This window comes from Struthio camelus, chromosome 3, assembly GCF_040807025.1.
Source record: "Struthio camelus isolate bStrCam1 chromosome 3, bStrCam1.hap1, whole genome shotgun sequence".
NCBI lineage: Eukaryota > Metazoa > Chordata > Aves > Struthioniformes > Struthionidae > Struthio > Struthio camelus.
The window spans coordinates 119,171,480-119,188,836 of record NC_090944.1 but is presented as its reverse complement, the minus strand read 5'-3'; the positions used below and the strand labels follow the sequence as shown (position 1 = coordinate 119,188,836).

Here is a 17,357-nt window from a genome sequence, read left to right as displayed (position 1 = left end):
GTACTTGTAGCTTGAACATTGTTTTTAATTTGGTATTCAAGCTTTTTGTTTGTTTGTTTGTTTGTTTTGTTTTTTTGTTTTAGCACTGGGAAAGTGCTAAGAGAGCTATTAGAATGATTCCTTGCTTGAAAAATATGTGAAATGCTCAAGAAATAGCATTTGATTTTCCAAGAGAGTGTTTAAAAGGAGAAGAGCTTTTTAATAGTAGAAGGATTTTGAATTTCCAAATTCTCTGCCGTTTGAAGTCATTGTCTATATTTTTGAAACATCATCTCTGCCAGCCAGAGGAGTGGTTTTGATGCAGGAGTTTGATGCTGGGTGGCATCCTGTCACTTGTGTGAGAGAAAGTAGATATGACGGTCAAAACGGTCCCCTTTTGCCCTGAAATTTAGCAGTCACTTTGTATTGGCACCCAGTTCTACACAAGGTTTAGGCAATGGCAAATGTAAGTGTTTCTTTTGAGCTCTGCTGACCCAACGGCCTTCTCTAAGAAACGTTCTTGTAGAGATATGCTGACTTAATAGCAGAACAAACTTTTTTAGTATCTACAGACTAAATATATTTGCAGTGGCTTTAGAAAACCATTCAGATGATGAATTAGCAGCTAAAACGTCCTCATACTGGTAGCTCTAAAGTACCCAAATGTTAATGCATCTCTCTTTTATCAAAACACATCAGGTGAGACAGCTGCAGGAAGATGCTGCACGCCTGCAGGCAGCTTATGCTGGAGACAAAGCTGATGACATCCAGAAGAGGGAAAATGAGGTCCTGGAAGCATGGAAAGCGCTATTGGATGCCTGTGAGGGCCGCAGGGTTAGGCTGGTGGATACAGGAGACAAATTCCGTTTCTTCAGTATGGTTCGCGATCTCATGCTTTGGATGGAAGATGTTATCCGACAGATAGAAGCCCAAGAGAAGCCAAGGTAACGTGAAGTCTCTCCTCTAAATCAAAAGATAAGGCTGCAGGTCAGTTGAGGGACGTCTGTGAAACTCAGTATTATTGAGCCACAAATTCCAAGAGAGACTGGCAGAACACGATGGTGCTGTGGCAGCTTGCTTGCGTATATTGTTGCCCAGCAGAGGCTGGGTTCTGCTGAATGATTGCATTGCAAAATTTCGGTCAAAGAGATTAAGTCCCATGCATTTGCTTATTTGACCTCTGCTTCGGACCAGAATGGTGCCATGCTTAAGGAAAGGCTTCTGTCAGTCTCGCTTCCTGGCCTACAAAGACAGTCTGGGAATTAAATTCTATATCATACAGTTCTGGGTTAGACTGAAAATGTAACAGCTCTTAAGTCTGGAATACGTATTTCTGAACCATGGATCTACTGTTTCAGGGATGTTTCATCTGTTGAACTACTAATGAACAATCACCAGGGTATCAAAGCAGAAATCGATGCCCGAAACGACAGCTTTACTACCTGCATTGAGCTCGGCAAATCTCTTCTGGCAAGGAAACACTATGCATCAGAGGAGGTACTATGCTTACTGGCTGTATAGCAACTGCAGTGCAGCTGGGCTATAGATTTTTTTTCAGCAAGGGAAGGCTTGCATTGTTTAACCTACGGACTAATAAGCTGCTCAGTTAGAACGATATGCATTACTTGAGGGACTGTTGCACTTCTGTGCTACTATGAAGTTGGTGTATAATTTAACTATTTGAATTGATACTGGGGGGGAGCAGAGCTGGGCACCGAAATTTAAAGTATCTTTTTCAGTCCGCGAAACACAAAAGAAGCAGTTGCATTCAGTTCTGCAGAGAGAAAGCTCTGGGAAAAGGTGACAACTTTGAGCAAGGGGGGACATGGTCATGAGGCAGCCTGAATTTTGTAGAGGGCTGTGTGGAGAGGCCTGTGCTGTGGAGAGGCCTGCTTGGGACAGGAGCAGAAGTTTTGTGTCTCAGGGAGTAAACGCAGAGCATATGAAGAGAAAATGTATCCTACTGCTTCAGGCCTTGATTTACTTTCTGATTTATCTAGGCCAAAGGATAGAGGCTCGGCCCTTTTTCCTTCCTGCCTTCCTTTGATGGAGGGAGAATAGGCAAATGCCATTAAGATATTGCCCACTCAAGAGGGTGATGTTTTCTGAGTCTGCGTTACATGCGAGTAGTGTGGCGTATCCTCAGAAAAGCATTTGCTTGGAAACTGGTTTTGCTAAGCAGTATTCTTCCCCAGAATAATATGGGACTTATGCTGGCATATCAGTGTTGTTAGCACAGGTAGCTGCAGGCTTTTAGTAATGATCACGGGCAGAGAAGTGTGAATTATCTGCTAGAAAAAAAGTGGAAGTTGTAATCCATAGTTGCACCATTTAGATTTGTTTGGCGAAAATAAATCCTGTCCAGCATCCTCTTTTTATCAAGTAATCTTGGTGTTGTAGTTCTTAACAAATACTTTATGCAAATGTGATATTTTAAAGCAGATGTCATTTACCTGTACTTTGCAGAGAAAGCAGCTGTATTCATATTTAAGTTACTTCCTGACAATCTTGCGCAATGTATTCTGTCAGTAAATGCCAGTGCCTTTTGCTCGTGGTAACAGTTTATATGGTGTGGTGGGTTGATGTGCTTGCCTTACGTGACAGTCCTGCATTCTCCTCTTAAATCCAGATCAAGGAAAAGCTACTGCAGCTGACAGAGAAAAGAAAAGAAATGATTGACAAATGGGAAGACAGATGGGAGTGGCTGAGACTGAGTAAGGATGTCTTTGGATTTCTCTTGGCACCTCTCTCTCTCTCTTCACTGCGCCTTCGTGACTTTTGAAGAAGCCCACAGCTGTTTACTTTTTTATTAACATTGCTCGAAAGGATGTTTGTACTGTGTAAAATTCACATCTGCTAATTGTAAAACAATGGACTAATAACGTAAAAAAACTGCACCAAAGGTCTTATTCTTTATGATCAAAATTCAGACGAGTTTCTGTTAATTGCAGTGAGGCCAGAACTGGAGCTGGAGCTGAGTGAAATAGATTCACAGGTCTCACAGTCCAACTGTGTTTCGGCAAAGGATGCAATAACAGAAAATACAGCAAAGTACAGCCCTGTTATCTGTTATCGTGTAACATACCTGTGCTATCAGGGAGGCTAGAAGGTTGATAAAGCAGTTTACTGATAAAAGATGTACTTTTAAACACTTCAGCCTTCTTTGAGTCTTAGACCAGAAGGAAAAACCCAATTCTGATGTTCTAACAAGGTGTCAGATACAGCCAGGGTCATGTTTAACAACATCCTGTGTAACTCTAGTTACAAACTGAAGCCTTTACAGCAGTCAGTTACAGATGTTTAATTTTGGATTCCTGAGCTTACAACAGCTTTCAACAGTGCAGTGGCAGAGAATCTCACGTTATTTCTACTGCTCTCCACGGAATTGGATTGCCAGCATTTCAGCTGTCAGTTTGTGCTCTTCGAGGGTCTCAAAAGATCTGTAGGCCTGACAGCCCTAAACCATGTGCACGTGGCTCCCCTGTTAATGATTTTGTAGCCTTAATGAATCACACCTGTGCAAGAGCAGAGCAGTAATCTGATTAGCTGTGCGGACTTGTAGATGTGGACAGCGGCTTTGCTTTGAGCTGTTGTTGCCTTCTCAAAACTTTCACTTTCCACAGGCCTCGTCCTGCTAGAAATGGTTAGCCTTATTTGCCCTTTCCTTTAGGGAGAAAGAGGAAATATCCATACCACACAGGAGCTTGGTTGCTCAACCGGCACCCACTGCCTTGACCCCAGAGATTTCTTCTGTACGCTCTTGGTGATTGGTGCAGTGGTCATATCCCATGAAAGACACCAGAACATGAGGGGAGATTTTTTTTTTTTCTCCTCAAGATATCCTGGATAGAGGAAGATAGGAGCACCTGTTCAGCGTGCTCTGGTTCTCCTTTCATTTCCTTCCAAACCTAATTTCAGCAAAGGTCTTGGAGATATGAAAAACTTTGTTATCAGGTGGAACCAACCAAGGAGAAATTCCCCCAGACCTAGAGAATTTGGGGCTAGCCCCCTCCAGTCCGAACCATGATCACTCTTAGCATTTCTCTGTAGCCAGGAGAAAGTCTGCAACATGTCCTGTCCCACCCTTAAGGGCATGAAACTGGTCAGTGACAGAGAAGTGCCTGCAATGTAGACTGCAATGTAGTCATTTTATGAGATCTAGGCTGCTGTATGTACTTCCTTTCTGAGCCTCGACAGGCTTTAAGAACTACAGTAGCGTGGGAGACTTCCTAAGTTTGGGTGTTTGTACCATATTCTTCATCAAAATTGCCTGTTTCCATTCACGAAAGCTGTTGGAACATTTTTCAACTGTAAAGAAAGAAGAGAGAAAACCTGGGATTGTAGCACTGTGGACAAGTGTAAAGTACCAAAGGTCTTATGTTACGTGTTAGAGAACTGCAACCTAAAATCTAGCTGTTCTGTAGACAAGGCTAGTCTGAGGAAGAAAACCAGCAGATAACAGACTTTCTACTCTGAAGTTGCTAAGGCACAGCAAATTAGAACAAAAAGGAAGCATTTAAATTAGAAAATGAAATAGTCTGTAGAAGAAATGAAAGTGGTCTTTAACGATTATTATTGCTCCTGGCAAAGCTAAACAGGACAAATTTTTGCCCTTTAAACCATTAATTTCAGTGGGCATAGTTTATGCAAGTATTTAGCCAAATAAATTTACATTTTTTCCTCAGCTATTTTTAAGCAGAATCAGAAGATGCCTGGTGACTTCATGCTGCCCTTTTTGGTATTAATGACACTGATGTCTGTACATTCTTTGCTCAGTTTTGGAGGTGCATCAGTTTTCAAGAGATGCTAGCGTGGCTGAGGCCTGGCTGCTGGGACAGGAACCCTACCTATCCAGTCGCGAGATAGGTCAAAGTGTTGATGAAGTGGAAAAGTTAATTAAGCGGCATGAAGCATTTGAAAAATCTGCAGCTACTTGGGATGAGAGATTTGCAGCACTGGAAAGACTGACCACGGTGAGTGCTATGGGCAAGAAAAGCCCTTTTCTTGGCCATTCACCTTGATTTTATTGCCAATTGGCCATTAATAATAGCTGCCAGCATTATTAATGCCTATGGAGGGTCAATCTCGGCCGATCACCCAGGGCCTAAAGTTTCACATTCGCGACAATATTGAAACCCTCCCAAGCTCATCTGAGCTCACAAACCAGCAGGGAGAGCTCAAATAGTAAACGACCTTAGTAGTCAACAAGAGCTGTCTTGGGTCAAGAGGTGATGACCCAGAAGCAAACTGAAGAATTGAAGCAGCTCTCTCTGCTCCAGCCCTCTGATATATAAGATGTACTGCAAGGGGCATTCTGGGTAAAGAAGACCCAAATCCAAGCACTTGAAAAGATTTTCGGTCAAAGATGGATGGTGTGAAGAGAAGCTGGCAGGGAGGGGAGCTTAACAAAAATGTTTCATGTGTTTTGACTGCTCCATTTCAAGGCAACAATTGGAATTGTCCCCTAGAAATACATGATAAGCCAAAAAAAACCAATTTGAGCACAGCTGCGATGTCAGTAATTAATGCTTTAGAGAGCATATTACCATCTTTGGAGAATAATTTTATTTTAGACACTTAAATTGAAATGACTTACTTTTTCACACATACTGACTGTCACAGCTGCAGATGAAGTCAATTGGAGTTTCTCAGCATCTTTGGAAATCAGGCTGGTTTTATTTAGATAGTTAATTTTAGCTGTTCAGATGTGAAATATTTTATTTCTATGTAAGTTAAGCAAGCAGACAAGAAGACATCACTTTGCAATATTTTCATTGTATGATTAATGCTTTTAAAGGCTCATTCCTTCAAATTTTATTGTGATAAACTTTAATTTCAGTAATGTTGCAGAAAAATACACCGAGTTGTTTTCAGTTTCTAGAAAAATCACTCTGAAAAATGGATGAGTTGCAGTTCTTTAATATGCACAAAAATGTTTCATTTCCCAGTTGGAACTACTGGAAGTACGTCGACAACAAGAGGAGGAGGAGCGGAAGAGACAGCCACCTACTCCAGAGCCAAGCCCAAAGGTTGCCGAGGATGCAGACTCCCAGCAGCAATGGTGAGCCCAGTATATGGGAAACTGGAGTGCAATAGGTCACACAGTGTGGGTCTTCAGACAGGTCATCAGGGTGAAGATGTATTTTAAAGGGAGAGTCTGGGGGTTGCATGTTTTTGGAATGTGAGCCTTTTTTGAAGACTTTGTGGATGCCATGTTCCAGCTGTAGTTGATGGGACAGGATCTTTCACAGATGTCTGAATTTAGTGCTAAGTTGAATGCTTCAACTTTTCATTATGGTGCAGTGTTGCTACTGCTGAGACACGCCTGACCCTGAAGTAAGAATGCTCTTTTTACACCCAGTTGTAAGTGTTGTGAATTAAAATTTCTGTAAAATCTTGGATTCTCCTTTAATGAGCTTCTATGACAGATGTATTTTAAGCCACATGCATGGAACATTAACATTTGTAAAATTCCTTATGTAACAAGGGTAGACTTGTTTGTGAGGTAACTGTTGTAAAAGGTCTGTCCTGATCTCACTTAACATTGGATTTTTTCAGTTGGGCTTTTCTTCATTGCAGTAGGCTTCCAGCATTATAAATGGAAATCTGGTAAAGGCAGTGCTTTTACAGCATTGTCAACAGAAGACTCACGGTCTTTTAAGAACTTGAATTCCTGAGGTTCAGTAGGAAAATCTCGTTTGGAGGGGAAAGATACAGGGGTACCTTTCATGAATTTAATATTTCTTTACTCTTTTATCTCCCTCAACAGGGATGGGACAAAAGGAGAGCAGGTTTCCCAAAACGGTTTGCCATCAGACCAGGAATCTCCACGGGTTAGTTACCGCTCCCAAACCTACCAAAACTACAAAAACTTTATTAGCAGACGGACAGCCAATGACCGGTCATGGTCTGGACTGTGACAAACAGAATCATTTGCAGCAAAAGACATCTTTGTTCAGTATGGTTTACTGGTACTGGCTTAATCTTTTGCCTTCAGATTTCCCTGCTGCTTTTCTCTTCCTTCCCATCAGTTGACTTTTATTTAATTAGTAGCCCCTTGGAGATATATTTGCTTCACTTTAATCCTTGTTTATTTGAAACTCCCCACTGACACCCAGTTGCTTTAAGGTGACACATTTATTTCATGTTATTTACTGTGAGTTTTTCATGTCGCTAATAGTATTAAGATTTTCCAGCTAAACCGTCCTTTATATGAGTAATTGAGATTTAATGAGATTACATCATAATGAAGAAGAGAACTAGAATCTGACAGGTATGACGCATCGAGTTATACTAACAGGTTTCAGCACGGCAACATTATTAAATCAGCTGCATTAGCAAGCGAGTTATTTACAAGGCCAAAGATAATACATGCAAGTGAGCTCGGCAGTAAAGGCTGTGGGGGAGGGGAGAGTTATAACTATGAAAAAATGAAAGCCTTAAGGTTAGTTGTATAACATTCCATGCAGAATGGACTCATTGACTCCGAATAAAACTAAACATGAAATAAAACATTAAAAATTAGCAGCTAGATTCATCTTGGTATTTAGGCGTTATGAAGAGTTGTGGTCTTGCTGCATAGCTATTTTGGGGCCCCATTTTCCCTTGGTCCTGTCCAATGTACACTACAGTAATTCCATTAACTGGCAGTGGAGATACAGTGGGACAAATGAGAGTAGGGTGCAGACTCTTATGGAGAAGTTGCGATGCTTTTCTTTAAAAACAAAATAAAACACGTTGGTCTAAAATCACAGCTCTTTATTTATATAGATATAGGCTGAATCATCTGTGCCTTATTCATTCCTTCTCGATAGGGGATGTCCCAGTGGAGTCTGTGTGCATGCCAATAATCTTAAATGTGCAGCCATAAAAATACCAGTAAATATGTACATACATATTTAAAACAACGTAGTAGCTGAGGACTGGCTTATCTCTCCATTACCTTCCTGCAAAGCCTACTTGTTTCACTTTATGCTTAGGGTGATGAGAAAAACAGCACTGCTCTTTCTTAGTTTTTAGACCTCACCCTCTGAGATCATATGCAACTGCAGGAAAGGCTTCTGACAGGCTCAGATCAGCGGATATCAAGAGCTCTTACTATTACTGCAGAGAAAGTGCAGGTCCCAGTCTAAGACCTGGGGGGGGGGGAAATGCCTTTCAGCAGAAGTTTACCTTTCAGATACCCCATCCCAGTTACGTTTGGGTCTGCACGTGGACTCTGTCAATATTCTGTTAAACAGTTCTGTGTTTTACTTTCTTTGAATAAAGCATTTCAGTTCAGCTTTAATACTAAACGATTAAATGAGCTGACTGTTGTACCTCCTAATGTTTATGAAATTATGTGTAGTGATGGCAAGGAGTGTGAGGTGACCTGCAAGGGCATCCCAGACCATCATCATCTTGTTGGTTGCCATATTGCCACAGCCTTATTCATCACTTGTTGCTTCATTTTTTATTTTGTTACCATGATATCTAATGCATTTTCATGTTGATCTTCACCATCTGCACTTCAGTCTTTTTGCAAGAGCGTTTTAGCCCACAATTTATTGAGTCTCATGTTGCAATGCATCAGATGTACACAGCTGTATTATTTCTGAGTTGAGGAGTGAAATATGCCACTGTTGATTAGAGTTTAGGTTTCTGACGACTAGCTAAGCAGCGCAGCTAAATTGGTCTGTATTGGCTATGTATGTAAAGTGAGAAAGATGATTGAGATGATGTGCTTCAGTTATTGTACTTTTACTATAACTTGTCTTTCCACTTCATGATGCATGTTTTTTTTTTCTTTTGTCAGGATAACAACATATAGCTTCTTAATGCTTTTAAAATTCTATATAAAATTATGCAAATGATCTGGTGACTACCTACACCAGTGTTGGGTCTTAGTGCCTTTAAGAATATGACAGTTGTCAAAGCAATGTAGTTGTAGCTTCAGACTTGACAATGTGGGAAGCCTTCAGATGTATTCTGGCTAAAAAATAATATATAGAGGTAATTTATATAGATATACTTTTTAACTTTTATTAGTTAAACTTTAACTTTTACAGACTATGGTTTTGGCTTAACCTATTAAAATGGTACTTATGCCAGAACAATATATAGTCATTTATTTGCGTTTGAGAACAGCACATATGTCTCTATTATTTAAGCTGTGGTGCAGAGACTTAAGCTGATGAACGGAATATGATCTTGCTTCAAGCACTATGAAAATCAAAGGGATGTTTCCAGTCGTTGTCACTGGCTGTCTTGTTGCATGTTATAGCCCTGATTTAAATACCTCAAGAGTAGTCTCTAGCCACTAAAGCACTTGCAACTAACCTCTCAGTCACAAATAAGAAATCTGTATTCACGTACGTGGTAACTGTTTTGTTGTAACCGTACAGTTTGCTATTAATGTTTGTCCTCTGTTGTGTTGTCTCTGCATGCCCAACGCATGCTTCCATTAAAGTTTATTTAGCTCCTGTTTTTCTCTATTTTCATGACACAGTCTTTGCATACCTGTTTACGATTCAGATTTATTTTGCTTATTTTCTGTTAACTGTAGATAACATGTGAAAAGGAAATAAAACATTAAAGAGCTTCAAAAAAGTTTTTCATAGCCCTTTTACAATCAGTAGCGTGTTAAGTAGAAGTTATGGGTCTGATTGATTGCGCAATTAAAATTAGCAGTTATCATGTAAAACCACAGGGCTGCAGTTTGCAGTGCTGACTTACGTTTTTATTTCCCATAAAACGGTTTAAACTAGCTGTGCAGTGGCTGTATTGAAACTGGCCTGTTTTACTTCAGATCAATGGTTATGAGTATCCCAAAATCTGTAATGTTTTCACATCTTCCCTGTGTTAGTACAGAAAACATGCTGCTTTCAGCATAGGTAGTTCTGGGCAGTTTATATGTAAGGTTGTTGATATAAGTTCCTGTGGTCTGTGTAGCAGGCAGGCGCTGTGCATCTCCAGCAATTCAGTATTACTGCTCACACAGGTGTGGTGGACCTCAGGCAAGGGTTCTGTCGGTTTAAAGGAAGATTGCGTTTGCAGTTCCGTAGTTACTCAGTCACTGGACAAAAAGACTATTGCAAAGGGGCTCTCCTTTTTCTTGAACGTGGCATGTTGGCCCTCAGTGACCAGCACTAGTGATGACCAATAAATTGAGTGTTCATTGGTGAATCACTGTTTATTTTTTTCACTACCTGTGTAGCAGTAGCTCTGTTGGCAGTGTTTGGGTAATCTCAGCCTCATCTATTTGTTCCTCCTTCCCCTTCTCCCCCAGTATAACATTTTTGTTTTACTTGGACATTTAGCTAGAAATAGCGGCTTAGATTTATCCTAATTTTGCAGAAGCTGTGCCGTTGATTTTTAATGTAGTTGGATAACACTAGATAGATCTGTGGTGCAGGGCAGCTGTTTTCAGTTTTTTCTGATAAAGTAGGCTGCAGGGCTACATGTCTTTAGGGACAGAATTACAAGAGAGATCTCTTGTATGATAGGGCTGAAGTGGAATGTGAGCTGTGATTCTTTCCCTGTTTCAGTGGTGCAGTGTCTGTACTCTGGAGATTTAGGTTGCTTAAAGGCAGTTAACCAATCCTTCCCATATTCAGAGCAAGTTGACACTTAGATCTTTCTATGTCAATATATGAGGTACAAAGGTGTGAGGTACAATAATGTATATTTGGCAGGTATAAGAAGTTCTAGCAAATGGTGGCAAAATTTAGTTTGTTGCATAATAATTCGGCTGCTTCTGAACTGTCCGGGCCATGTGCAGAAGTGGGAATGTCTAATTTTGTGCCATTTACATATACCTGCTTGTCTGCATAAAAACAGTCCAGAATGTTTGTAATCTACTAGAGCATTAGCAGCACTAAGCTTTAGTAACTTGCTAATAATAATAATACACACTGGTTGTGTTACTCCTGAGCTGCTACCAATGGCTCTACATGTCAAAGTAACGGTACAGGAAAAGGAAAAAAAAAAAAAAAGAAACTGGGACCAAGCTGCATTTCAAAAGTTTATAGCCATTAGGATTCCAATTTAAATGATTTTTGGATGAATGGCTCCTGAAGACGACGACAGCTTGACCAGTCAGAGCTGCTGGAAACATGGCTGCTCTCTAGGCTATCTCGATCACAGTGCGACAGGCAACGCGATCAACAAAGCAAGTGATGGGCAAGGCCTTGGTTCTGTCTTTGTGTGGGGGTAAATAGCTGTGTGATGTTGTGTGACTGTGGTGGTTTTCAGTTCCTTTAACAAAAATCCAATCCACCTAATAATGCAAGTCTGAGAAAGACCTTGATAAATTGACACATGACCTCATTCCCCTGTCCTTAAGATCCAATATCCTAACTGGGATGGTGGAGATGAAATGCATGGTGTAATCTTTCTAATTTCTGCATGTTTTGATTTTGTTGTGTCACTAGGGGAATGGGGAAAGCGGGAAAGGAGCTTTTACAGAAGCAAACGAATCATGGAAATTTCTGTAAATGCTCCTGGGCAATTTTGACATATTTTTCTGCTGACTGGTAGCTAATACTTTTGTATAGACTTTTTGTACAACAGTAATGTCCTAAACCTATTTAAGGTGGCTGATGTGTATAACTTCCTCTGTTCCTCTTAGGTTTGCAGAAAGTGTGATTGTTACTGTTCCAAACATTTGAGGCCTTAGCAACAGAATTGAATGCTCTCATTTTAGGAATAACAATATATAAAAATACCAATTGACTAGCAGAGCAAAGCACAGTAAAATTCACACTGATGTTTAGTAGTTCTTATTTTCCTGACTCTCCACCTATAAAATGGGTACTAATCCATTCATACCTTCTAATTTCCTTGGCCTTCTCTGTCTCCATGGAGTGTGAGAAAGATATTACTGGCCTGTGTGATTCTCCAGGCAAAGTTTATACACAGCCACGTTGTGCAGGGGAACAGATTGAATGCAAGATATCTCAGTGTTGCAAGGCTTCTAGCTGAATGTTTTTCCACTGTTCCTAGATGGCAGAAACTGTGGAAACAAACGAAATGGTCAATGGGGCTGCAGAACAGAGGACAAGTTCAAAAGAGTCCAGTCCTGTTCCTTCTCCAACGGCAGACCGCAAAGCCAAGACTGCCATTCAGGCCCAGACTGCTGCCACGCTACCAGCCAAAACACAGGAGATTCCTTCAGCTCAGATGGAGGGCTTCTTACATCGTAAACATGAATGGGAGACACACAGCAAGAAAGCCTCAAGCAGGTAAAGTACCCGATGCTTAATGCAGATCATTGCATCAGAACAAATTGTTATTACCATCTTCTCACAGCTCCTAATGACCTGTCGAGTTTATGGTCCTGTTGTTCTAGGAACTGTAAGCATGGCTGGCAACGCTATTTGACATATATCTATCTATATATATATATATATACACACACATACACACACACAGACACACACATATGAAAAAGCAGTATTATTAGCCATATTTGCAAGGTGGAAAGCTGAGGCACAAAGATAACATGACTTTCCCACTTCACACAATCAATTTGTGGCAGTAATGGGATCTGATTCCAGATCTCTCAAGTTTTATGCTACCACAAGAAAAGAAAAATGCGTAGGTGTGAGAATAGAAATGTCTATATTATTCTGACATCTTCTGTTTGCACGTTAGCGCTTTCCACCTACACTGTAATCTGTTCAGAATAGAAAAGCGGGTGAAGATGATTTTGTGTGCCTTAGTTGATTTCTTTCCGAAGGACCCAATCCTGCAATTCTCGAGCAGGAAAAACTTCTGCTGACAGTTCTGTCTGCGCTAAAAAAGCATATTGTGGTCCTTCATGGCCAGCGAGAGCTCATCGAGGCAGATTTATGACTTGGCTGAAAAGGAAGGTGTCAGCTAGACAAGCAGTGAGCTACACTAAGAGCTAAGGTGTTTGGAGCTGAGGTACTCACTAGAGCTGAGTGCAGATCACATAGGACTGATCTGCATTATAATACCATCATGATTTTTGCTCAGCTAGAGTTACATCACACGGGAGAACTACTTTGGCGCAGTGACCCAGCAATAGCCAGCAATACTAATATCTAGGCCATTATTTCTAGCACTTGTTGATTTTCGTGGCTCTGTTAGAGAACAGGCTAGAAGATGTCACTAGGAGCATTTATAACAATCAAGGGTTTCATAGGCAACCCACTTCTAAGCTTGCAACACAATAAGAAATCCTTCTACAATAAAGTGTAGTCACTAAAAGGTCAAGCAGTCTCTCTCTCAAGTATGTAAACTGCCTGGTCTGCCAAACAATACTCCCACTGTTAGGCTATGCTAATGAGGTATCGCGGAGAGCTCTGGAAGCCTCTATTCCATTTGGCTCGAAGTCAGTACTTTTGTCTTGAAACAGTGCTTTTACGAGAGAGTTTGTGGTCTGCAGTTTACAGGAGAGTGTATGCTGTATTCACATCCCCAGATTGAACCAGTCTCCATTATTTTACAGAAATCGTTGCATTTAATTTATCCAGTTCTGCAAGTAAGAGCATTAGACTTACACATACTTTTCTTATTTTCCGTATCTTGAAGATCATGGCATAACGTCTACTGTGTCATAAACAACCAAGAGATGGGCTTCTACAAGGATTCAAAAGCCGCTGCCTCTGGCATTCCCTACCACAATGAGATTCCTGTCAGCTTGAAAGAAGCAGTCTGTGAAATAGCAGTTGATTATAAAAAGAAGAAGCATGTGTTCAAGCTAAGGTAAGCCTGCTGAAGCATCTTTCCATTAGTAGAAGTCTGTGGTGGGTATGTTCACTCCCTTACGGACTGTGAAAATTCATGGGCAGGATCCAGCCGAGCAGCTAATCAGACATATTAACTGCAGTATCTACTTTTCTAAACAGGTTCTTCCCAACAGTGAAACATGGTACATTTATTAAAGGTAGCAACCACAAAACAGAATTAAAATAATCAGTGTACTGGGACAAGACCAGAAGTGTCTGCCTAAAGTTAGAAAAATCTAAAAATGCTGAGCTTACCAGCAGCTCCCACAGGAATTAATTGAAAAGAGTTGTATGCTCATGGTTCTGCTCTTTTAAAAATCAAGCCTCGTGTAATTGTTTCGGTATGGACTTAGGAGACTACTAACGTTACCTATCACATTTTCAGATCTAGAACATGCTGTTACAGAGCATTTTATTGTGAAGTATATGAAGTATTTGTTGTTCAAAGGTTAAAAAAAATAAGGCTTTTCCTTCCAGAATTGTGTGTTTGTTTTACTAGTCAATCTTTTAGTGCCAGCAGTTACAAAGCACTTCATTACTACACTACTTCTAGGTGCTTCTGTCAAAGGAGACTCTCTGAACTGATTAGCACATGTATTTCAAAATAGATTCTTTTTTTTTTATAAGTTGGTTTTGATACAAGAACCCTCTAAAGATGATAGATTTAGGGAAATTTGGTGTTTACCTTATTTGAATGCAGGTCTGCAGCAATGTGATTCATCCTTTGTACTATTTTAAACATTTCTGAATTGGTAATGCAAAGATAAGCTCTTCTAAATACGAAGTTATATAGAAAAGTTGATTACCCTTCCTTTCACAGTACCCTGTCACCTGTATCAGGCCTCCGAGTAATTGCACATAGCATATTTTCTTCACTCATTCTCATTAGGAGAGTCCCCAGACAGACCACCAGCTCATCACGGCAAATCTGTCTCTCCAAGCTGAGAAAGAGTATGCTGTTGAGAGGCTCCCTTCTGCAAAGGCTAAGGTCTCTACAGATCCCATATGCAGGCAAATCTCCCTCAGAGAAGTCTAGTTGCTGTGATCTCTGGGAAGTACACTGGAAGTATTTTCTTTAATTTTTTGAAGGAAGAAAGCAAGGCTTAATTATGTTCTTGCAAGTATCTATCTTACTTCACCTTTTACAGTATAATACTGTTGAATACTTCATTCCATCTCATAAATAGATGTCAAAATGCTTTCTTTTTGATAGTAAAGATGGGGAAGCCATGCCTGCAACACAGCTTCTGCTGACCCTGCCTTCTGCCTTGTTCACGTGCCTGTTTTGATGTTATTTAGTCTTTTCCTAGTAATAACCATCTTCATATAAATTGTTAAATGTGTCCCAGGTAAACCCCTCCGATTAAAGTCAGCACAGAAATAAAACAGAGGGGAGACTCTGGCCTTCAGTGAATGAAGAGACACCTACTCAGGAATAATATACAGTATAGTATCTTGAGTCATCATCACTGTAGTTATCACAACAGGTCAGCGGCAGAATTTTGCCAGGTTTCTATAAAAGCTGTGAAAAAGACAATCATAGACAACACCCAGAGTTAAGTATTAAATAAACTTTAATACTGTCTTTTGCAAAAAATAACAAATCTGCCTGAAATAGCAGTCATTAGCTGCTGAAGTTCCCATCCTCTGCAGTGTGTGCTACCTACTGGAAGATATCCACTTTCGTAAGCATGTATCGTAAGCAAGACCACGATATATACTGTGTGCATGGCTGTGTCTGAATGAAATTATGAGATACCAAAACATTAGCTGTTGATGGGACACATTTGTGTGCATATAGATATTATGACTTTCTCATGCAGTCCCGTGTGTCTGACAACATACTGCAGTTAAGCAAGCAGATTATCACAAAGTGATATTTACTAAGCTAAATTTGTGATGGTTGTTTTCATTGCAGATTGACTGATGGCAATGAGTACCTCTTCCAAGCCAAAGATGACGTAAGTTTGTTTATCCCATTGTCTATTGCCTATATGATTGTTATGCTGCTATATAACAGGAGAAAGAAAACTGCTTAGAACTTAGGGGTACATTTTAATTTCCTGGTCTTCAGTCATGTATGTATGTGTGCATAATGTGTAGACTCAGGAGCACGACCAGGACAGCAGGGCTTTTGTAGTACACGTGTCCTGCAGGTACCTAACAGGAGGAGTGCCAGATGACGAGTTCGTACCGTGTTCCTGTTAATTTCCTACTTCTATCTGTTCCCCTTCCATAATATTGAATGAATGAGAGAGGGAGTGTGACGTATGGATTGTAATAGCTTTCTGCCTTTGGTGCTTGTTGAAGGAGGAGATGAACACGTGGATTCAGGCCATCACGTCAGCTATCTCTTCCGATAAAATTGAAGTGTCCCCGACCACACAGAGCACTCCAGCCTCCAGCCGTGCCCAGACCCTGCCAGCCAGCGTCACAATAACCAGCGAGTCCAGTCCTGGCAAGCGGGAGAAAGACAAAGAGAAAGACAAGGAGAAAAGATTCAGCCTTTTTGGTAAAAAGAAGTGAACTCCATCTCCACACACTGCACTTCTCTGACCGTTCCAGTGGAAATCCAGCATGCGAGCTCAGAACCAATACGTTACTCTCTGTGCCTCATGTTCCTCAATGTGATTGACATTTTTTTATTTATAGAGCGTTTTAAAATAAAAAGCCAACAAAAAAAGAATCTAAAGTTACAAATGTATGAGGTGCATTGGGCAGCTTCTGTAGGAGAGGAAGGACCAGGTTTGGGAGTTTTGTTTTGTTTTTTTTTTAAATGAAGTTAATGTAGATTAGATCTTAATATTTAAACTGTTCCTCAATTTTGTGAGGCTGTCTTGGAAAATAACCCACACCTAGTGCTATTGGTATGCAAGGCAGCGGTGCTTTCGAATCTACTGTGCACATCAAAAACCAATGTACAAATTTTCAAAAATGTTCACTTCCATTTGAGGTTGTTATGCCGAGTCCTGACTAGTAGAGCCTCCCATTACGATTCTAACATTTATTAAAATGATAGTGTATTATCTTTGCTGTAACAGAGTGCAGGTATGCATTAACTTACAGACAAACCATTTATATCCTGGCATCGGTTATTAACACAACCTGAAGCTTTTCCGCATCAAGTACGACAGATAAGAATGTTGGTGTACAAGATGGATTAGCAGGCTGATACAGTTTTAAATAATCTGTAATTTCAAAAAAAAATTTTTTTTTGCTGAAATACATTATATTGTATGTTTCAGATAATTCTAGTACAAAGTATAATAAGACTAGATGTATAATAAACCCTTTAAAATCATTGATAAGTGTAAAAGTGGAACTGAAGCATTTACTGGAAAAAAGTAATGTTACTCAAATGGTTACTTGCTTGTCAGCTACAGCACTGTGTGTTATAATTTTGCTACATTACCTTGCTATTTGATACATAGTGTGCATTTCTCTGTCACTGTAACTATTGTAATGAAAAATTTTCATCTTACTGCACAATCAAAAATTACATTAAATAGGAATGAACTTTCAATGACTGGGCCTGTAGTCAAGAGTAGTACTGGAACTGGCTTTCAGTTGTATCGAACTGTACCTCTAGACTTTTACCCTATCTGTTAAATATATGCTATGTCATTAAATGCTTTTAAAACTACA

At 40.1% G+C, this 17,357-nt stretch overlaps 1 protein-coding gene across 9 annotated transcripts in view; it reads left to right on the top strand.

The window, feature by feature from the left end:
- The window catches only part of SPTBN1 (spectrin beta, non-erythrocytic 1), a 148,940-nt gene extending 131,583 nt beyond the window's left edge, over nt 1-17,357 (top strand). For all 9 annotated transcript variants that reach the window (XM_068939953.1, XM_068939952.1, XM_068939950.1 and 6 more), the window contains 10 exons: nt 679-923; nt 1,338-1,476; nt 2,609-2,693; nt 4,756-4,952; nt 5,928-6,040; nt 6,749-6,812; nt 11,962-12,200; nt 13,516-13,689; nt 15,631-15,673; nt 16,023-17,357. In XM_068939953.1, coding sequence (XP_068796054.1) covers nt 679-923; nt 1,338-1,476; nt 2,609-2,693; nt 4,756-4,952; nt 5,928-6,040; nt 6,749-6,812; nt 11,962-12,200; nt 13,516-13,689; nt 15,631-15,673; nt 16,023-16,238 — 1,515 coding nt within the window. In that variant the 3' untranslated portion in view covers nt 16,239-17,357. The remainder of the gene's footprint in view (nt 1-678; nt 924-1,337; nt 1,477-2,608; nt 2,694-4,755; nt 4,953-5,927; nt 6,041-6,748; nt 6,813-11,961; nt 12,201-13,515; nt 13,690-15,630; nt 15,674-16,022) is intronic.